The sequence below is a fragment of the Euleptes europaea genome, chromosome 5, assembly GCF_029931775.1.
Source record: "Euleptes europaea isolate rEulEur1 chromosome 5, rEulEur1.hap1, whole genome shotgun sequence".
NCBI classification, from domain to species: Eukaryota; Metazoa; Chordata; class Lepidosauria; order Squamata; family Sphaerodactylidae; genus Euleptes; species Euleptes europaea.
The window spans coordinates 697,644-719,755 of NC_079316.1; the positions used below are offsets into that span (position 1 = coordinate 697,644).

Genomic DNA, 22,112 nt, shown 5'->3' on the forward strand with positions numbered 1-22,112 from the left:
AATTCCATCGTGCCCTGAATCCAAATCCCACACCCCCACCACAGTGCCCTTCACCATTGGACTTCCGATGGAGTATTATGACATTACAAAATAAAATATCTATAATTATATCATATTTAAAATCATATTATACTATAGTTCGTTAACTATACTTTTAAAATCCGTTGTTGCCACTTTATCCCAAAATGCGGTGGCCTTTGACCATGTAGATTTAAATTCCTCCATATCTTTACCATGTAAAGAAGCTGTGATTTTGACCATCCGCATATACATCCATAATTTTTCTCTCCACTCTTTAATTGAAGGTTTATTTGTTTGCTTCCATTTTTTTGCAATTATAATTCTTGCTGCAGCAAAACTATATTGACATATGACTCTATCACCTTTATCTAAATCTTTTTTTGAAATACCCAATAAGCAAAAGGCGGGATCTCTCTTGATTATTAATTTAATCAGATTATTAGTTTCATTCAAAACGAATCTCCAAAACCTCCTTATTTTTTTACAAAACCACCAAACATGCATAAATGTACCTATTTCCATACCACATTTCCACCATAAAGCTTCATCTTCTTTCTTCATTTTACTTAACAATACTGGGGTTATATGCCATCTATAAAACATTTTATACAAATTCTCTCTTATTTCATTTGAAATGGTAAACTTAAATTCCTTTTTCCATAAATTTTCCCATATTTCCAAATCTATATTATAACCTAAATCTCTCATCCATTTCAACATCACCGGCTTAATCCTTTCTTGTTCTAAATTTATTTCTATAAGTAATTTATATACCCTCCCTTCTCTCATCCATTTGTATAGATTTCTAGCCCTCTCCATCCCTTGGGCGTGGGGTGGGTGGGTTACTCCAGAAGAGTGAAGGAGCAGCCTCATCTTAAACCAGCCTGGGGGGTCTGGTCTCATGCGGAATCTGCCAGGCCTTGGAGTGGGGTCTTTCCTCATCAGGCTACCCACAAAAACACCCATAAAACTTCCGAAAGCACCAGTGGGAGAAGACTTTTTTTGTTTTGTTTGGCAGACACACACACACACACACACACACACACACACACACACACACCATCGTGGCTGCTGCCCCTCCTCTCTGCTTCTGGTGTGGTTTGCTTATGTGTTTTTATTGAATCGTTTTGTACTTTTAAACACTGTTTTTATTTGTTCGGGTGTTTTGGTGTTTTTATGTGCGCTGCCTTGGGGACCCTGGCCGGATGGAAAGGCGGCACCAAAATGTTTTAAATAAATAAATAAATCTGCCACCTGTCATCCCAAAACAGCTCTGCAGGTTCTGTGATGCTTCTGAAATTGGCTCCGGGCACCTTCCGGCCGGTGGGATTGTGTCTGCTGAGCACTTCCGCTGTGCTGCGACCCCCACAATTCAAGCCCTTGACCCCCACCCCTGCTTCTAAAGGGAGCAGAAGGACTAGGGACGGGATGCTTCATGCAGAACCCCCCCCTCCAGACCCTGGACAGACTAATCGAAGATGCTCTGCGAAATAAGCAGGAACCAAAAGGCCTTGAAGAAAGTTCTGGAGTTTAGCTGGGAGTCGCCTGGTGGGCTCAGCCGGCACAGGAGTCTTCTTGCCCCGGCCCCCCTCCCCTTTCTGTGCCTGAAGTCCTTGCCTGTTTGGAAAGAGTGTAACGCGCCCCCCTCCCTCCCGGCTCTCCCCTCCCCCAGCTTCCAGGATGTCTGCAGCCTCTCCTCCTCTGGGGGTCCGGTGCCCTGGGGCCCGGCCTGCGGGGCCATGGCGAGCTGCCACTCCTTGGTGCTTCTGGACGGCACGATCCAGGGAGATCCGCTGGACCTGAAGATGTTTGAGGTGACTCGCTGGGTAAGACCCTCCACCTGAGAAGGTCTGGGGGGGGGTTTGGCTCGTGGGCCCCTGAGCATGCCCCAAGTGGGGAGAGCGGGAGATCTGAGAAAGCCTCTGCTGCCTTTTCCCAGAGGGAGGGGTCTCTTCCCTTCTGCCCCCCCCCCCCGCAACTTCCTCTCTGCCTTCTCCTGTGCTTCTTAGTCAGGTCGTATCTTTTCCTGTCAATGACTTTTTTCCAGTTTACCTGGGCAAAACCAAGTGGGCGAAATGATATTGATTGGACCCGTCTGAGTTGACAGGCAAGGTTTTGGTCCACACAGAACTCTTCTGCAGAGCACCAGGTGCTGTGGGAAAGCAATGCAAGGTGGCGTTCTGAGCTTCGTGGCGAATCTGCATGGGGCATCTGCTGGATGCAGAATGTCATGGAGGCCGGCGGGCCGGATCCTGCCAAGAGCATTTCCTCTTTCTGGAGAAGCCTCCACAGCAGCCCACCAATAAAAGCCTGGCCACCAAAGGTCACTTTGAATCTCCTGTGTTTTGGGACCCACTGAACTAAAAAAGGTGCGGGTCACCTGGGAAACAGCAGCTTTTCTGAGATCATACACCCTCCCCCGCCCTGCAGTAAGATCCCTGCTCTCCCTGCATCCTTGTGAAACTTTTGTAAGCCTGCATTCTTACAAAGAGTGCAAAATCCATGAACCCAAGTAGGATAAAAGACCCCCCCCCCTTTAAATCAACAGGAAATAGAGGATTCCAAGGACGACGGGGGCCAAGCTGGAGAACTGGCGCCTGCCATGATCGTCAAACCGGGGCCCAAAGCTGGCCACGTAAGCGGAGTTGCCTGTCTTTCCTTGCCGACAGTCAAATAATAGGGAGGGGGCCCCCGACCCCAACTTGGGGGGGTCTTTTCTAAAATGCTGCTGATGGAGCTGGAGTGTTGAGCTGGTCCAGGCCTCCACCGGCTCCGGAGAGATCTCCACTTGCTCTGAGATCCTGGTGTGTGTGTGGGGGGAGGAGGTTGGACAGAAGAGTTATCATGGAGGGTCCGCCCAGGTGAACTCGCCTCCTTCGCTTGGCCCCAGAGAGCGTCCCGCTGGCTCTCGCCCTCCAAAATGGTTCCCCTTTCTGTCTGTGAAGGAGGTTTCATATGAAGGGCTGTGGGACCCACTGCAGCAAGATGGGGCAGGCAGGTGGCCGTGTGGGCTGACCTCGCCAGCTTGGCCCCCTTGTCCAGATCCCGTCGGCCGTGGCTCTGGCTGCAGCCGGTCACTCCGGCTTTTCTTTCCCGCAGGTCCCCACGGGAGGGATCGCCATCCTGCGCCAGTTCCCATTTTCTTCGGCACTGCAGAGGATGTCTGTCGTTGCGTGGGAATTTGGCGGGGACCACCACGTCTTCATGAAGGGGGCTCCAGAGAGAGTGGCCGGCTTCTGTTGCCCCGAATCAGGTCGGCCACCGCGTTTGTTCTCCGGGCTGCTCTCTTCTCCCCCACCCCGTTCTGCAGATCCTGCTCGATGCTCTGACAGGAAGGGCCCTCAAGGCTGAAGGATCTCCCGCTCCCGAGCCTCAATCCCTGCTGGCCATAAAGGATTGTTCACCATACCCCACAGCAGGCAGGAAAAAGAGCAGAGGTTCACAACTTATAAAAGGAAGTCTTTCTTCACACAATGCATAATTGAATTGTGGAACTCCCTGCCCCAGGATGTGGTGATGGCTGCCAACCTGGAGAGCTTTAAGAGGGGAGTGGACATATTCATGGAGGAGAGGGCTATCCATGGCTACTGGTCAAAAGTAATAGTAGTCATGATGCATACCTGTTCTCTCCAGGATCAGAGGAGCATGCTGAATATATTAGGTGCTGCAGAACACAGGCAGGATAAATGCTGCTGCTGCAGCTGTCTTGCTGGTGGGCTTCCTGGAGGCACCTGGTTGGCCACTGTGGGAAAAGACTGCTGGACATGATGGGCCTTGGTCTGATCCAGCAGGGCTTTTCTGATGTTCATATGTCTTTGGCCTCCTTCTGCCCTTCATGGCTCAGGCTCTGTCCTTCTGGTGTGTGATGGGGCAGGCCGGCTTTCACTGCAAAGGAGACCCACGGAAGTTCCCTTTGGGAGGTTCTGCAGCTCCCATGCCATTCTCAGGAGGGCACCCCCACATCTCGTTCTCAGCCCATCGGCCTCCCTCCCCCCGCCTCTGCCCAGGCATGGCAGGCTGGCCCTGAGCCCCCGTCCTTCTCTGCCCAACAGTCCCCCCCAGCTTCGCCAGCCAGCTCCAGCTCTACGCGAGTCGAGGCTTCCGAGTCATTGGGCTGGCGCACAAGAGCTTGCAGGCAGGAGTGCCAACAGCTTCCCTCACAAGGTAAGGGGGGGGAGCAGCGCCATGGGCACAGCAGGAGGCCGGGGCTTAGTAGCTGCCCCCTTTAAGGAACAATGGAGGCAGCCTGGCGGTCAGAATGGGAAGGCCAGAAATTCCAGGGCAGCAGCAAATCCACAAACAGCCGTCATGGTGTAGCGGCTGGAGAGTCAGGCTAGGACCTGGGAGGCCCAGGTGCGAATCTCCTCTCGCCCATGGAAGCTTGTTGGGTGGCCATGGGTGGCAAGTCTCACACAGTCAGCCTCACCAACCTCGCAGGGTTGTTGTGAGGGTAACATGGAGGAGGGGAGGATATGGTCAGCCAGGTTGGGACCTTAGGGAGAAAAGTGGGGTATAAGTGACATCAGTGAATGGATGAGCCTTGGGGCACCAGGAAGACCCGCAGATCTACGGTCACAGGCCGCCCGCGTGAGCCAGAGGCGTGATGGAGACCCGGAGGGGGAAGCGGGCTCTGGGCCACGAAAGCTTCTGCCACGAGAAGATAACCAGCGAGTGTTCAAGACTCGGGTAAGAAATGTGACGCATTTGGCTCCTCTGTCCAAGGGATGAGGTGGAATCCGACCTGACCTTCTTGGGCTTCCTGATCATGGAGAACCGCCTGAAGAGCGAGACCCGGCCTGTCTTGGAGGAGCTCACGGCCGCCCGCATCCGGAGCGTCATGGTCACAGGTGGGCGCATGTCGGGAGAGGCCGTCTGAGCCTCACATTCACAGCCCTGTTCAAAGGAACCTTTTTCTCCCACCCTTCCTGCATGGAGCTCAGGGCAGCAGCGCACATTCTTATCCCTCCTCCATTTTATCCTCACAACAGCCCTGTGAGATAGGCTAGTCTGAGAGCGAGAGCGACTGCCCCAAGGTCACCCAGCATGCTTTATTCCAAAGGGGGGGCGTTGAACCAGCCTCTCCCAGAGCCTCCCCCTCCTTCTCAAATAAGTTAAGACAGAGCAGTGATTATCAGCATTTCTCTAGTTCTTTTTAGTATATAATTTGTGTCACAGTCTTCTCATGTATTTACACAATGACCCTGTGAGGCAGGCCAAGCTCAGAACAGGTGTCTTGCCCAAGGAGGCTTCAGCCTTGGTTCCCAATGCCAGGAGAACCGTGGGGAGCTACATTCAGACACCTGTTCTGCCAGCCCCACTTCCTTTGTGCACCCCCCCTCCCATTCACACACCGCCCGCGATTCCCCCCTCCCTGCCTGGCTGCCCACATGGAGGGAAGAGAGACAGCCGGGGGGGGGGGCGAGGGGAGAGGCGGCTACTGAAGACGATGTCGGGAAATCACCATGCCAGAGCCCTGCCTGCATGCGGCGTGTGAGCAAAGGCCCACTTACTCAACACAGACTTCTCTGACTCAGTTTCCCCTCCCTATCATGAGGGAAGTTTCGCAGGTGATGATACCGGCCCCAAACAGGAACCCCAAGTTTCAAAATGAAGATCTGCTGCCTCCCGGCACACCCCTGAGCCTGCCGCCTCATCCCGCTCTACCTCAGGCAGATTTCTGGAGAGGAGGGCAGAACTTGTGGTGTACGCCCTGGTAACATCTAGATTAGATTACTGCAGTGTGCTCTACACAGGGCTGCCCTTGAAGACTGTCTGGAAGCTACAGTTGGCACAGAATGGCTGCGGCCAGAGTGTTGGCTGGAGTGGGTGGTAAGGGGCATACCACTCCCCAGTCTTGTTCCATCTGTGCTGGCTTCCAGTTTGATTCCAGGCTCAATTCAAGGTGCTGGTATTGCCTGGGAACAACGTATCTTAAGAACTGCTTTCTCCCTTACAAACCTACCCGCTCACTCTAGCCGTCCTCAGAGGCCCTGCTTCAGTGGCCCCCTCCATCCAAAGCCAGGTGGGCAGCAACCCAAGAAAGGGCCTTCTTTGTCGTGGCTCCAAAACTTTGAAACTCTCGCCCCAGGGAGATTCATCTGTCTCCCTCTACCTGTGTCTTTCGCCAGCAGATGAAGACTTTTTGGTTATGTCTGGCATACCCTCAATAATGGTTACCGGCCCGCCTTCTAGTAGTGGTTGTTTATGTGTTTTAATTGAATCATTGTATAATATTAACTGTACTTTTTAATTGCTCAAATGTTTTAATTTAAAAAAAAAACATTTGCCGCCTTGTGGACCCTGATTGGGTGGAAAGGTGGCATTAAAATCTTTTAAATAAATAAATACTAATTTTCTAAAGCAATCAATAAAATTCACACACACCCCTCCTAAAAGTCAACCTTGTTAATGGGGGGAGAAGGGGCCCTGGTGCGTGACTGTTGCTGGGCAGAGTCCAGGCGTCCAGGCAACCATGAACCCAGACTAGAGGTGACCTCCCTCCCTCTCTGGCCTCTCCAGGGGACAACATCCAGACGGCCATTACGGTCGCCAGAAATGCTGGCATGATTCTGCAGGACAGCCAAGTGATTCTGGTGGAGGCCAGCGCCCCTGCGGGGCATCCCTCGGCATCTATCACCTGGAAGCTCTTGGAGGAGGGAAAAATCAACAGCCCCAGCGGACCACAGGTGAGCTTTCTGGTGGGCTCTGGTGGGACATCGAGCGTCTGGGCGTGGGTGAGTGGGCGGGGGCAACAGAACTCTTTCGAAGGCAGCAGAGGGAGGGAGCCCTGATAACGATGCTCAGCCTTCAGCCGCCTACTCCTTACTCTCCACATGGGGCACAGAAGATCCCCAACGCCCTTCCATCTGCTCCTGGTCTTTTGAGCGTAGGCAGCTGCCTTCGGCCGAGTCACCCCCCTGGCCCACCTCGTCCCCCTCTGACTGGCAACAGCTCCCCAGGCTCTCGGGTTTATTTTTGTATTTCCTTTCTGAACGTGGCTTGACTTCCTTGCTCGAGCGACACCTTGCAGCTTGTGGTCTGGATTCTGTGGGTATATTGAGGAGGGGGCCTGGGCTCGCCTGGCCTTGCCTCGCAGACAGGGGATGCCATCCCTTCCTGTTTCTCTGTGGCAGGACAGCCGCGCAGCCCGGGGAGCAGGGGCCCCCTCCACTGTGGGGGGCAGCAAGTTCCATTTCTGCATGAGCGGGAGCTCTTACGCGGTCATCATGGAGTTCTTTGGCCATTTACTCCCAAAGGTGAGTCTGGGGCGCTGGAGCAGCTGAGCCGGAGCTCCTCGGCTGCCCGTTTTGCCGATGGGTGGGGTGGCCCGGCCGGTCATGGGAGCGAACGCCGCTTACAGCACACAGCTCAGCCGGGCTGTCCTTTCCCCACTGCCACCCCTCCCCAAGCCCCTTGGAGGCTGGGTCAGTGCCCCCCAGGCCTGCGGGTGTCTTTCTGACAGCCCCTCTCCACTGCAGCTCCTCCTGAACGGGACTGTCTTTGCCAGAATGTCGCCTGCTCAGAAGGCCAGCCTGGTGGAAGAGTTCCAGAAGATGGAGTGAGTATTGCTCATGAGTGTCTCTGGGTGTGTGTGAGTCTCTGGGTGTGTGCTCACACAGATCCCAGCTGCCTGGCAAAAGGGAGGCTAGGAGTCATTCGCATAGCGGTGACTTCGTCAGAGAAGGAGTTTTTTGCATTGTGAAATATTGTTTGCTGGAAGCTAAAAATATGTCTGAAGTCAGGGCGAGAACCCGCGCCACGCCTCCCGGTGTGGGGTGGGGAGTTCGTGTTGTACTTGGCTGGCACTCCACCATTGTTGGGTAGAGATCCTTTCTGGGCACGGGCGGGAAGGGACAGGAGGACACAGACTGCCTTGGAATCGCTGTAACTGGGAAACTTCAGCGGTGTTGCTTTCGAGGCTCCTGCTCAGGAACGTGACTGCGGTGGTTAGAAGTTGTCCTTTGGAAATGTCTCCAAGGTGCTTTGTGAGTGTGTGTGGTGGGGAGGGGGTGTCACAGTGGGGCAGGAGGGCCCCGGGGGGAGAGTTTGCACTCTTTCCACATTCCCCCTCAGAACTGCCACGCTGCACAGTCGCATTTTAAGGGTGAGCTGCCTTCGAAAGGGGAGTCTTCCTCCTCAGGTGCTGTATGCCCACCCCCAGCCTTGGCCTGAGTGCCTCCCCCACCTGTTGTACCCCTGCTTCTGGGGCAGAGCAAGCAGAGAGCCGGCGTCCCGCTCTTCACATGTAGCCATCGACTGGGGGGGCCCTTTCTCCTGATGTGGCCCAGAGCTGCTCTGCTAAGGGCCAAACCACACAAGAGGCTGTTAATGGGTTGGGGTTCACCTCCCTTGGCCCAACGGGCTTCCGCCTCAGTCGCATGGTGGCGGCTGCAGGGAACTTGCTTTGAAAGCCCACAGTGGTCAGCTCAGGGCAGTGGCGTGGCAGGAGGAGGGGGCCCCTGCCTGCTCCAGCCCCCCCTGCTCAGCATGGCTTCACGTGCAGCTCCAAAGTTAGGCAAATCACTCCCCGCTGAGTCAGTTTGGGCTCAGGAAAAAGACAGGGGTGGGGGGAGGCAGGGGACCCCCACCCCCCATCTGCCATGGCCCCGAGTCCAATCTATTCTTGCCGGCTTTCAGCACCAGTTCCCTGCAGTGCTGTGTGGCTCAGGCGAAAGCCAGTCGGGTCGGAGGAAGCCAAACCCAACCTGTAAAAAAATGTCCTGTGTGGTTGGGCCCTGGTATCGTGGTGAGAGTGCTGGCCCAGGTTGGTGGAGACCTGGGTTCGAATCCCCACTCTGCTGTGGAAACTCTTTGGGTAACCTTAGGCCAGTCACACTCTCTGAGGCCAGCCTGCCACACAAGGTTGCTGTGAGGACGGAACGGGAGAGGAGGGAAGCGGGTGTGCTGGCTCAGAGGAAGGGCAGTGGAAGAACTGGAAAAAAGGGGGGCCCTCCGAGTTGGCCGACCACCATGGCTGGAGTGAGCTGGCCGGCCGCTGGAGCGCTCACCTGCGCCCTTCTGCTTCCCTTCCCAGCTACTTTGTGGGCATGTGCGGAGACGGAGCCAACGACTGCGGGGTGAGTCGGGCTTCAAAACGGCCGGTTCCTGAGGCAGAAAGTCTCGCAAAAAAGCAAATGTTCGGGAGGTCCCATAGGCCGTTTGTCGCACGTTTGGCGTCTTTGGCTGAGGCACCATCCTTGTTGTGGGGGGAGCAGAGAGCCAAGTGGGGGCTCATGTTGGCCAGAGGGTGGGGGCCCCTGCAGAGCGACTCCATCACGAGTTCTGTGGGTGGGGCCTGGAGTGCGCCCAAGATGACAGCGGATCCCCAGGCTGCAGAGGTCAGTTCCCCAGGAGGAAAGGCCAGCTTGGGGGGGGCCCCTCTATGGAATCATATCCCTGCTGCGCTCCCTCCCCTCCCCACAGTCCACCCTCTCATGCCACTGCCTCCCCGGTCTCCAGAGATTTCCCAAGCTGGAGTTGGAAACCCTACCCCCTGCCACTGGCAACAGGAGCAGCAACCCCCCCACACCCAGTAACTTCCCTCCCACAGCCCCCCCCTGTGCTTTTCCCATGCCCTCCAAGCCAGATCCACAGCCACTGACCCTTAACTTTAGGCCTTCTGGACCCCCTCCCAAACTGTCGCATCCCCCTTCTGAAGTCAGAGCACCAAGGGCTGACTTTGCCGGAGGAGGCTTCACACAGGAAGCCAGAATCCCAGAGGAGGGGAAGAGAGGTTGGCTGGCTGAGCCTTCTGGGGCAGGCAGGGGGTCACCGGTGTGGAGTGGCTTTCCCAAGTGAGGAGGGGGCTCCTCTGCACACTCCCCTCCCCTGAGCCCAGGCTGCCCGCCCGCCTGCCTTTCAGGCGCTGAAAGTGGCCCACGCCGGGATCTCCCTGTCCGAGCAGGAGGCCTCCGTGGCTTCGCCCTTCACCTCCAGGACCCCCAATGTGGAGTGCGTGCCGGAACTGATCAGGTGAGCCTGTGGGGAGGGGGTGCTGGAGGGTGCAGTGCATGGATGTGTAGAGGGGCTGGGGCGCCAGCCAGGGATCCGACACATCGGCTGCAGCTTTGCATGAACTACGGACTGGAATGTTTACTGTCCCAAATGACGAGCCATGCTGGGAAGTTGTAAAGAGTTCTGGTTTTATTCTTCCAAGGGATTGATTGATTGGTTAGTTGGTTGGTTGGAATGGCCAAAATCCCACCCACCCCAGACCCTCTTGGCCCCTGACATTTGTAGAGGAGTGGGGGGGGGGGTTGAGGAAGAGGCGCTCCAAACAAGAAAAATAAAAGTCCAGCAGCGCCTTAAATACAGCCACCGGGTCTCCTTGCGCTGTGTATATATTTTCCTACCAGACTCTTGTCTGTATGCCAAAGGAGTTGGGGGATACCATTCCCCCCACATGCACACACACACCGTAGAGCAATTTTTGGCCACGGAGGCTCCAGGCTGCTGCTGATCTCAGAGATCGTCACTGGAGTGCAGTCGGGAAGGTGGTTGATGTGGGGGGCCAAGCATCTCCCGTTGCCCCGATGTGAGAGCCTCCCCTATCTGGCATGATAGTATGTAGCCCACCCCTCAGGGCCCTACCTTTGGCTAGCACTCATTGGGTGGGGGGCAGAAGTGCAGCATGGACACCACTGGACCAAAAGGCAGGAGCGGGGTGTGGGGCGAGGACTCCCTCGCAGGGCTTCCAGCCGTTGCTGCTCCTAGCTGATGGGAGGGCTTCCCCTCACCTCTGGGCAGTACGCCTCCTGCCAGGCCACCGGGCAGCTCTCTGGTCTCAAGTGTGTGCCAACTGTGGCAGCCATAGCTGTTCTCGAGAAGCCCCCTTAGTTTTTGAGCATGCTGCTAATGAAAATGCTCCCTTCCATCCTCCATGGGTGCACTGAGGTGCACACAGGAGAAACTGAAGCCCTTCCTCCTCCCCCACCCCCACCCCAGCAGCCTGTTTCCCTGAACCTTCTGGATGGGTCTGACCCCCGTCTCCTGCTCCTCTTCCCCCCACAGACAAGGCCGGGCAGCGCTGGTGACCTCCTTTGGCATGTTCAAGTACATGGCCCTCTACAGCGTCATCCAGTACCTGGGAATTCTGCTGCTCTACTGGGTAGGTTGACGGATGGCGCTTTGCTCTCGTTGGGAGCCGGCGATTCCATCGCTCAGGCGTCTGTGGGGCAAAGGAGGGTGCTGAGCTCCCCACTCCAGCAGGCAGACCGCCGATGCACTGCTGCTGCCAAACCCACCAGCCAAGCAGGGGCCTCTCCTGCCCCCAGCAATCTTTCCCCCAGGGCCATCCCCTTCCTCTCCACTCCAGGCCTTGCAAGGGCCTCCCCGGTCCAAACCACTGTACAGACTCTGAATGATGCGGTTCCTACGTGGAGGCTTTTTCCCGCGAGAGGCTGTTTCCGGCATGCCCTCCACCCAGCCACAGGGCCCTGGCACGGAAGCGCTGGCTGCCCCGATGCTCTCGACGCCATTCCCTCCACTTCTCTCTTTCAGCAACTCAACTCCTTTGGAAACTACCAGTTTTTGTTCCAGGACCTGGCCATCACCACCCTCATCGGGATGACCAGTAAGTGGTTCTAGACTCTCCGGGGCTGAAAGGGGGAGAAAGGGGGAGAGGTGAGGGTGGGAGTCAGCCTCCATCTGAGAGATGCCAGGAGGGAAAAGAGCCCTTCCTCAGCCAAGAGCAGCAGGCAGAGGGACCCGCCAGGCCAGCCCCAGGCGGGGCAGCTTTCCCTCTCCAATCCGGCAGTAAAGCCCCAGGATTTATTTATTTAGAAGAGTTGGTTTTTATATGCTGACTTTCTCTACCACTTAAGGAAGAATCAAACCGGTTTACAATCACCTTCCCCTCCCCTCCCCACAACAGACACCCTGTCAGGTAGGTGGGGCTGAGAGAGCTGTGACTAGCCCAAAGTCACCCAGTTGGCTTCATGTGAAGGAGTAGGGAAACAAATCCAGTTCACCAGATTAGCCTCTGCCACTCATGTGGAGGAGTGGGGAATCAAACCCGGTTCTTCAGATCTGACTCCACCACTCCAAACCACAGCTTTTAACCACTACACCACCCTGACTCTCAGAGTTAACCTCAGAGCTGGAAGGTACCACCAGGGTCATCTAGTCCAACCCCCTTCCAACCCATGAACTACAACTGTAACGTCCCCAACAAGTAGGTCTCCAGTGGATATTCCAGGGATTCAAAAAAGAATCAACCACCTCAAAAGGGAGACTGTCAAACAGACAGTCCCCCTCTGGAAGTTCTTCAGATTTAGACAAAACCTCCTTTCCTCTATCTATTAGTCCCTTAACTCAAAGGTAAAGAGGCAAAATGCTGATTATGCCAGACCCTTTTCAACGCAGCCAGAATAGAACGTGCAGAAATGTACAGAAAGGGGGCATTTGTGGATACGGAAACCCCAAAGGACCAATGCATCTCTTGGGGGCAGCCAGAGGGCCTCTTTCTTTGGTATCACACGGGCCTCGTTCTCACAGAGAGATGGCACATCCCCTGCCACTGGGCTGTAGCTGAATGTGCCTCTTACCAAAGAAACGCCCTGCGCATAGAAAACCAGCATGCTGACTTGGCTAGACTGCTACTCTGGGACAACTCGCTTTCTGTGTATGTTGGGGGTCTTGGGGGTGGAGGAGCAGTCAGTCTCGTGAGCCCCCCACCCTCGGGTCAAAGTGGCCCAGCCCCAGCCTACAGGCTGACAGCCTCCGTGCAAACCAGGCCCCCGTCGAGGGGACGCTTCTCGTGCCCTGGCTCCTGGCATGACCTTCCGGGAGCCCCCAGGAGACAGAGCCCTGCGCTTCTTCTCTCCGCAGTGAGCCTGAACGGGGCCTACCCCAAGCTGGTCCCCTTCCGCCCCGCCGCCCGCCTCACCTCCCCGCCCCTGCTGCTGTCTGTGGTGCTGAACCTCCTCTTCAGCCTGGCCCTGCAGGTCTCCGGCTTCGTGCTGGTGCAGCGGCAGCCCTGGTACTCGGCTGGCGACGTGCTCAGGTAGGGGGGGGGGCACCCGCCCCAAGGCCTCATCCACCAGGTGGGATCTGGCCACGCCTTAAGCCACTTTTCCTCTTTGGGAAAGGCTGCTGGGGGTGTTATCTCTGGATCCTTCCCCCCACTCTCTCTGCTCCCCAGAGAAAGAAACCCGATGCCACCTCTTCTCCGCTGCAGGCTGTGTCCTGCGATACACCCGCTCTTTGCTTGCTGCCCTCACGGGGGCTTGGAAGGGGGGGGCTCCCCGATTCTCAACTTCGTTCATCCCTGCCTGAGAAACGAGATGTGGAGCAACAGATGTCATTTGTAGAAATGTAGATCTGAGGGAAAGGATGTGGAAAATTTTCCTCACAGTCCAGTTGGTGCAGCGGTAGAATGAGTGATTGTGGGCATTCCTGCTTTTCTACCTGGTCATCTCCACCTGCCTGGAATGCTTTTTAAACAACTGAGACACCACCTTCATGGTGAACAGGTCTGTCAACTACTATTAGATAAAGCTGAGCCTCCATGTACAGCGGCAGTGTACCTTAAGTTGCAGATGCTAAGGACAAGCGCCTGGGAGGGGGGCAGTTGTCTTTTTGTCCTCTTTGTGAGCTTTTCAGAGGCTCGTAGCTGCCCTCTGTTGGATCCAGTGACCCTGGCCTGATCCAGCAGGGCTCTGGGACACCTCTTGTCCTTGCTACAGTTCTGGGGGGCTGCAGTGGGGCTTCCTATGGGACTGACCTCCAGCCCTGTTTCCTCTGCAGCGCCTGCTCTCCTGGGAACACGAGTCACACGGGAGACAACGGGACCAGAGAGGGCACGGGCAAGGAGGAGGAGGAGGAGGGCGGCTACCGGAGCTACGAGAACACCAGCGTGTGGCTGCTGAGCACCATCAACTGCCTCCTGGTGGCCGTGGTCTTCTCCAAGGGGAAGCCCTTCAGACAACCCATGCATAAGAACTGTAAGGGGGCCGAGGCGGGTGGAGGGTCCAGGAGGCCAAGCCCCCACCCCCCGCCCACACACAGGTTGAACCTCTTAAAAAAAAACATTATTACACATAACCACAACCATTCATTCTGTGAATGAATGCCACAACCATTCATTCTGTAAGGGTAGGTCCTGTCTCACTAACCTATTAGAGTTTTTTGAAAGCGTCAATAAGCATGTGGACAGGAATGAGCCTGTGGATATTGTGCATTTGGATTTCCAAAAACTTTTGACAAAGTCCCCCACCAAAGACTGCTAAGCAAACTTCATAGTCACGGGATAAGAGGACAAGTCCTCTTACGGATTGAGAGCTGGCTGAAAAATAGGAAGCAGAGAGTAGGAATCAATGGTCAGTTCTCACAATGGCGGGATGTGAGCAGTGGGGATCTGTGTTGGGACCGGAGCTTTTCAACCTGTTCATCAATGACCTGGAGTTGGGGTTAAACAGTGAAGTAGCCAAGTTTGCAGATGACACCAAATTATTTAGGGTGGTTAAAACAAAATCGAACTGTGAAGAGCTCCAGAAGGATCTCTGCGTACTGGAAGAATGGGCATTAAAATGGCAAATGAGATTCAATGTGAGCAAGTGTAAAGTGATGCATATTGGGACAAAAAATCCCAACTTCACATATAAACTGATGGGATCTGTGCTGGCAGTGACAGACCAAGAAAGGGATCTTGGGGTGGTAGTGGATCGCTCAATGAAGATGTCAACCCAGTGTGCGGCTGCTGTAAAAAAGGCAAATTCCATGCTGGCCATAATTAGACGAGGAATAGAGAATAAAACTGCTGATATCATCCTGCCCTTGTACAAATCTATGGTGAGACCACACTTGGAATACTGTGCACAGTTCTGGTCATCACACCTAAAGAAGGATATTACAGAGCTTGAGAAGGTGCAGAAAAGAGCAACCAAAATGATTAGGGGACTAGAGCAACTAGGGCTGTTTAGCTTGGAAAGAAGGCGGCTGAGGGGAGACATGATAGAGGTCTATAAAATTATGCATGGTGAGGACAGAGTGGACAGGGAGATGTTTTTCTCCCTCTCCCATAATACTAGAACACGGGGTCATCTGCTAAAGCTGGAGGGCGAGAGATTCAAAACAGATAAAAGGAAGTATTTTTTTCACACAACGCATAGTTAAATTGTGGAACTCCCTGCCCCAGGATGTGGTGATGGCTGCCAGCTTGGAGGGCTTTAAGAGGGGAGTGGACATATTCATGGAGGAGAGGGGTATTCATGGCTGTTAGTTAGAATGGACACTAGTCATGCTGCATACCTGTTCTCTCTAATATCAGAGGAGCATGCCTATTATTTTGGGTGCGGTGGAACACAGGCAGGATGGTGCTGCTGCAGTCGTCTTGTTACTGGCTTCCTAGAGGCACCTGGTTGGCCACCGTGTGAACAGACTGCTGGACTTGATGGGCCTTGGTCTGATCCAGCAGGGCCTTTCTTATGTTCTTATGTTCTTATAACCAAAGATCGACAAAAGGCAATAAGCACCCCCCCACCCTGAAAATAGTTAATTGCAAAACAACCACAGGTGGAAAAGGAAAGAAAACATAAGCTCAATGTTCACAATGATTGACATAAATTTGGGTTTGCAGCTTCCCCCAGATGTTGCCAGAGCTCTGCCCCTTCCGGCTACCCTCACTGCTCAAATCCCGCCTTCCCAGAGATTCCTAACATTGAGCGGAGGATGTGGGGCTGTGGAGAGTTGAGGAGCAGAAAGACAGAAGTGGATTCCTGGTGGCACAAGGAGCATCCCCCCACACACACACACCCGGGGGTTTCTGCAAATCTGATTAAAAGCTCCCCCCTCCTCAGGAGAGAGCGAGAGGGTCGTTTTTTGGGGGGGTCTCTCCAGGCTAGCAAGTTCCACGAGAGCAAAGGAGGTGCCATGTAGAGGGCGGGAGCAGAGGGGGCTCCTGGGGGGGCACTCTGCCTATACCGTGGCCAAGAGCATGGGCAGCCAGATGCTCAGCACCACAGCCCTAGTCCCCAATGCAGAGCCTTCCCCGGAGCCTCCATTTCCCCTGCGGGCTGCTGTGTGTGTGTGCGGGGGGGGGGGAGTTGTGGCCACTCTTTTGGTCCCACTAGCCAGTTGCCCTCTTCCCCTTCAGACAGAAAGCTATGAGATAAATCCCTTGAGGATTGAAGGAAGGGTGGGGGGGCAGGAATGTGAGAAAGAGGGCACTGCCCCCCCCCCGTTCACTCCCTCCTCTGACTTTTGGCTTCTTCAGAGTGTGTGTGGGGGGTCCAGCCGGGAGCCCTTTGACACAGGAGCATCCCAGCGGCACGCAGAGGCCTGCCATGCTTGCTACAGTTTTATCCCACCTTTCCCCCTCTGAGGAGCACAGGGTGGGTTATGTGGCTCCCCCCCTCCAGTTTATCCTCACGACACCCCAGTGAGGTGGGCTGGATGGAGAGAGACAAGAGGCCCAGTGTCACCCACAGCGCTTTGACTGAGTAATGAGTGGGAATTGGCGCCCAGGCCTGCCCTGCCCTCTCTCTGTGCTTGGCATGCAGACGGTGCCGTCCCTGTCCCTGATTGGAACCCTGGCCTGCCTTTCTCCTGTTGGGGACCCGCCTCCCAAAAGGGTCTGGGCTTTGGGCATGCGACCTCCCCCCCCACTCCCAGTCTGAAGTGGGGCGGCCCTTTGGCACCCTCGGGATTCCGCCCCCTGATTCCGCTGGGATTTGGGGGCCTGGCAAAGACCCTCCTGTGCCCGTGGGCCAGCGGAGCCCGGCATCACTCCCACCTCGTCCCCCTTGTCCCCCCTGGCTCTGTGAGGAGGAAGCCCAGGGTGGCCAGCAAGACCCTGCCCCCCAATCCTCCCCACGGCCCCCGTCTCTCAGTGCCGGCTCTTCTCCCCCCTCCAGACGTGTTTGTCGTGGTGTTGGCGGCGCAGCTGGCCGTCTGCCTCTTCTTCCTCTTCGCCAACCTGGATGAGCTCTATGCCCGGATGGACGTGAGTAGCCTACCCCCACCCCCCCAGCACTCCCTAGGGCGGGTTTTTCCTCCCCCAGGACTCTGGAAAGGGCTGCAGGGCTTGAGGCGGAGTATCTCTCCCAAGGCGTCCAGCCTGAGGGAGCCCCCAAGCCCTGTTCCCTAGGCAGGAAGTGGGAGCAGGGTGCCAGCCCAGGGGTTGGCAGATACCCCCCCCCATATGCCCATCTCTGCAGCCAGCTGGTCCCAGGAATGCTGCCTTCCTTCGTGACATTTCTGGCCCTGTTCCTGCTGCTCTCTGATCCTGGCCTCTGGCTTGGCCAGGGGCAGGTTTGGGGAGGGGCCCCTTGAGCTGGAAGTGGCTCCAACGCACCAGTGTGCGATTGGAACTGGGGAAGAAAAGATTCATCTTCGGCATTTCCCAAATTTCCGTTTGTCCCACCGACATCCCAAGATCTCAGAATCTAAATTTTAAATTTTATTTTCATGGTGTTTCAACTGAGAGCGCTTGGAACACTTTGGTGACTTTCAGTCTTTGCCACTGATCTAGCGCTGCTTCCACCCACAGCACTTTACAGCCTTCTTTAAGCTTTCCTTCAACCCCCCTGTGAGGTAGGCCATTGCCTGGTCCCATTTATAGAAGCACTGAGGCTTCTTTGAGGTGGGTTTTGAAGCCTTTCCACTCCGGCAGTTGGGTGAATTCTCAGAGGGCAGCAGCTGCCAGGCGACTCCAGCTGTGCTTCCATCCTGAGACCTCGGCCTGACCTTCCCAGGAGCACAAAATCCACAGCTGGATCCCTTGGAACGGCACCGGCCGTCAGCTGCTGCGTGTGCCCAGGGGCCCTGTGACATGGCCCGCACAGAAGGGAGCGCGTTGCCTGGGGGTGGGGGCAGCGAGAAACACCCTCCAGAAAGTGCCAGCTCTCACCTCAACTTCTGCAGGAAGCAAAGAGGGGTTCCGGGAAGCAGCCTCCCTTGGGCCTCAGCCAGAATGGCTGCCAACCTCCAGATGGGGCCTGGAGATCAGCTCCCCTGGGGTAAACGGCAGCTTTGGAGGGTGGGCTCTAGGGTATTAGACCCTGCTGAGGCCTCTCTCCTCCCCAAAACCTGCCCTCCCCTAGCCACCACCACCACCACCACCCCCGTTGCAAATCTCCAGGAATTTCCCATTCTGGATTTGGCAACCCTAGTGTGGGAGGAGACATTTCAGAGTGGGGGGGGGATGTCTCAGCTCGGGGTGCCTCTGACTCAGCTCCTTGTGCGCTCAACCTAGACACCTTCAGCCCACCCACCCTCCTGCGCCCCAGAAGCTAGGCCCCCTCCCTCCTCCAGCTCTCTGACCGGCTTGCCTCCTCCCCCCAGCTGGTGTGCACCCCCCTGGTTTGGAGGATCGCCCTGCTTGTCATGTTGGCAGTCACCTTCGCCGTCTCCTTCACTGTGGAGGTGAGTGGGCGCCTCAGTGGCTTCCTGTCCCTGTGGGTGGAGGAGTGGGGGCTGCCCCCCCCCGAGGAGCCAGAGGGCCGCATCAAAGAAGGGCTCCTTTCCCTGAAGATCTCTCTGGGGCCCAGGTGGGACAGGAGCCCAGCGCCAGCCACAGGGATCAGCCAGGACAGAGTTGTTTTATTACCATTACTATTTTAAAACATTCTACGCTTCCTTTCCACCCAATCAGGGTCCACAGGGTGGCAAACACAACAAAAATTAAAACTTTTAAGCAATTAAATTACACAAGAACACAAGAAAGGTCATGCTGGATCAGACCAAGGCCCATCAAGTCCAGCAGTCTGTTCACACAGTGGCCAACCAGGTGCCTCTAGGAAGCCACTAACAAGACGACTGCAGCAGCACCATCCTGCCTGCGCTCCACCGCACCCAAAGTAATAGGCATGCTCCTCTGATACTAGAGAGAATAGGTATGCAGCATGACTAGTATCCATTCTAACTAACAGCTATGAATACCCCTCTCCTCCATGAATATGTCCACTCCCCTCTTAAAGCCCTCCAAGCTGGCAGCCATCACCACATCCTAATTAAAAATAGAATTAAAATCATAAAATAATTCAATTAAAGCGCATTATCAACTCTAAAAGGAGGGCTAGTAAATATTATTGAGGGTCTGCCAGGGGAACCAAAAAAGGCTTCACCTGCTAGCGTAAGACACCTATAGAGGGAGACAGATGTATCTCCCTGGGTAGGGAGTTCCACCCTGACTTCTTCACAAATGCCTCTTTGAGCCGGGCGGTGGGTGGTGGGTGGGGTGGGTAGGGGGCTTCTCAGTTGCCACCGCAGTTCTGGGGGAGGCCTCTGCTTCTGTTCCTTCTGGCTCCCTGATCTCTGGGCATAGGGCGATTAGCACATGTTCCCTTGCCCAGCCTTCAGGGACCTCACAATCTCCGGCTGCTGGGCCCTGCTGCCAGCTCTCGGCTGCTGCTTCTTGAAGCTGGCCCCCGGCGGTGTGGCTTAGCCAGTCTCTCAATCAGCTCCATTTTTGAGTTGATGAATCTGCAAAGGCCAATTTTGCCCGCTGAGGCTGAAAGTGGAGGGAAGCTCTGCTTACTCGCAGAGGCTGTGCTGCTACCGGCAGGTTTCCATGAGGGTGGTGCAAAGTGCCCTCAACTCGCAGTCTGTTTGTGGCGAGCCCGCAGGCTTTGCAAAGCAAGAGACGTCCAGAGGTGGTTTTGCCATTGTCTCCCTAAATGTGGCGAGCCTGGACTTGCCCAGCGGTCTCTCCCATCCCAGTTCTAGCCAGGGCCAACACCGCTCAGATTCCAAGAGCTGATGAGACCGGGCCAGCCTGGTCAGGGGAGTTACCACACTAGAGACTAAAAAAGGGGAGATCAAATCCACTGTTCTTCTCGGCATTCAGGCGAGAGAAACTCCCTGCAGCTCCCCTGCCTCTCAAACATCTAGCCTCTCAAACGTCTCGCTGGGTTTTGCTCCACCTTTCTCTCGTGGGCACTGGGCAATGGGGCTAGAGCCCCAGACTGCCTTGCCCCTTTTCTTTTGCAGGAGGTGGTTATCGAGAACCGGGCCCTGTGGAGCCTGCTGAAGAGAGTCCTTGGCTACCAGTCCGCGAGCGCGTACCAGAAGCTGAGGAGGGCCGTGGAGAGGGACCCGGCGTGGCCTCCCCTGGGCAAGACGGACTTCTCCGAGTTGGTGGCACTCCCCCTGGGCGGCTGCAGGGAAGCCTACGCCAACCCAGCCTTCGAGAGCCACGAGGAGCCACCCTCCGGACTTCACCCCTAAGGCCAAGTTGCCACGGCCTGGCATGATTTTCCCCTCTTGCCACCTGGAGAAGGACGGAGAGCTGCAAGTGGAAATGCACCACCATTGAGTTTCCTGCATTGTCCAGGGGATTGGACTAGATGACCCTGGTGGTCCCCTTCCAACTCTATGATTCTGTGGGAGGCCCAGTGGCTGCAGAAGGGGACGAGGCCAGGAGAAGTCGGGGTTCAGATCCCCGCTTGCCTTGAAGCTGACTGGGCGACCCTAAGTCCGCCACTCTCTTTTGCAGCTCAACCTACCCTACAGGTAGGAGGAGGAGAGAGTGGGGTATGCTGCACGGAGCTTCTTGAAGGGAGGGTGGGGCAGGAATGTGAGAAATCAACCCCCCCCCACCTGTCTCAAGTCCTGCTGTTGCAGCCTTGGCCAGCAGAGGGCAGTGTTCCTCCCCGTTCTTGGTCTGAAGGCCCTGATCCAGGGCCAAGCGCTGGTTGCTGTCTCTTTCTGACCACTTCTGACCACTGTAACACCCTTCCTCTGCCATGTTTGTGTGTGTGTGGGGGGGGGCAATTAGGGGGTGCTTATTTCTTTGAGAGGAAAAATGCCTCCCCCCCCCCCAAGATCTCTGGGCACTTAAAGGCTGTCTCAGGTTCCATGTTTTCTCCCTGGCTCATTTGCACTAAACTGCCCCTGCAAGGAGCCCAGCAGGGCAGTGGACAGCATGCCCGTCATGGAATAGGGAGACCTGAGTTCAAGCCTCCCACAGCTATAGAACTCACTGGGCAGCCTTGGGCCAGGGCACGAAATCCCGGCCTAACCTACCTCACAGGGCTGTTGTGAGGATAATGAGGAGTGGGCATTTCTGTCAATGTTGTCAATGTGAGTTATTGGAGAAGAGCAGAATAGATGCTTCTCTTCTGAGTCCTGCACAAAAAGAGACACTCGCGTAAAAACATTTTATGCAAAATAAATGGAGTGATTAAAAGATTCCCAAAGCAAAAGCCGGCTTGGAAACACCAGGAAGCTGAATAAATCTGCCACCAGTCTGGCCACAGGGAAGGAAATGCCACACTGCTCTGAGCGCATCGATCTGGGCTGAATTTGTTTTGCTTTGTACTCAGCGCAACACGTGCAGCAGCGGAGGGCAGTTGTGTGGCCACGCTTCTTGCAGCCGTTTCCTTCCAGAGTCACGGTTTGAGCTGGGCCTGGTCAGAACTTGAATGGGGCTGTCCTGTTTTCTTAGCAGTCCCCCGTGGTGCTCAGTTTGCCTTTTGCCTTCTCCCCAAATGTGCACCATAAGAAGCAGCAGGCAGCAGCAGCAGCAGCAGCGTTAGAATACTTGCGTGTGGCAAAGCGGAGGAAATCACACCTGCTTGCTTGATACCGTTTCTGCTCTCGAGGAGCAGGACCTGAATGCGAATGCCAAGCAGGTGTTGGGCCAGAAAGGCCCCACTCGGCTGCTGTGAGTCACAGGGGGGCCTGCTGGTTTGTGTTCAGGGGGGAACTCAGCCAGCCGCCTGGCAAGGTTGGCCCAAACTGGGGCTCTCCCCGGCTCTCCCCGGCCGGCCTCCTTGTTTTAGCCACTCTGATGATGCAAGAATCAGAGAGATGGGATGTGAAACGAAGGAGGAGAGAGGGTGGAAGAAAGGGAAGGGCCAGTTTCCCCCTAAGGCTGGAAAGAGCTGTCTCAGACTTTGGTCTGCAGAACCCTTCCTATCTGGCGAGGGGTCTCCAAAATCTCAGCCGGGGGTTTCCCTGCCTCTGCTACCAGAGGGCTCCTTGGACCTCCGCTTCAACAAGCACGTGCCCTCTCTCACCTGATGGCTACAGCCGTGCGTGAGGGTGACGTTAATGTGTGAATCTGTAACTCCAGGGCTTGTGTTACCCCTGGGAGGGCCAGTGTGGTGCAGCAGTTAGGGATTTATACCTCGCCTTTCTCCCCGATAGGA

The 22,112-nt window shown here is 55.6% G+C and overlaps 1 protein-coding gene across 1 annotated transcript in view; it reads left to right on the forward strand.

Moving 5' to 3' along the window:
• ATP13A4 (ATPase 13A4) overlaps positions 1-20,187 on the forward strand; it is a 64,855-nt gene extending 44,668 nt beyond the window's left edge. Inside the window, exons 14-30 of the mRNA XM_056849878.1 lie at positions 1,694-1,847; positions 2,570-2,656; positions 3,121-3,274; positions 4,074-4,185; positions 4,744-4,868; positions 6,541-6,707; positions 7,155-7,277; positions 7,500-7,579; positions 9,056-9,098; positions 9,884-9,993; positions 11,032-11,128; positions 11,521-11,593; positions 12,850-13,024; positions 13,768-13,964; positions 16,875-16,963; positions 18,304-18,384; positions 19,951-20,187. Coding sequence (XP_056705856.1) covers positions 1,694-1,847; positions 2,570-2,656; positions 3,121-3,274; positions 4,074-4,185; positions 4,744-4,868; positions 6,541-6,707; positions 7,155-7,277; positions 7,500-7,579; positions 9,056-9,098; positions 9,884-9,993; positions 11,032-11,128; positions 11,521-11,593; positions 12,850-13,024; positions 13,768-13,964; positions 16,875-16,963; positions 18,304-18,384; positions 19,951-20,187 — 2,104 coding nt within the window. The remainder of the gene's footprint in view (positions 1-1,693; positions 1,848-2,569; positions 2,657-3,120; positions 3,275-4,073; positions 4,186-4,743; positions 4,869-6,540; positions 6,708-7,154; positions 7,278-7,499; positions 7,580-9,055; positions 9,099-9,883; positions 9,994-11,031; positions 11,129-11,520; positions 11,594-12,849; positions 13,025-13,767; positions 13,965-16,874; positions 16,964-18,303; positions 18,385-19,950) is intronic.
• Positions 20,188-22,112: the final 1,925 nt, after the last annotated feature.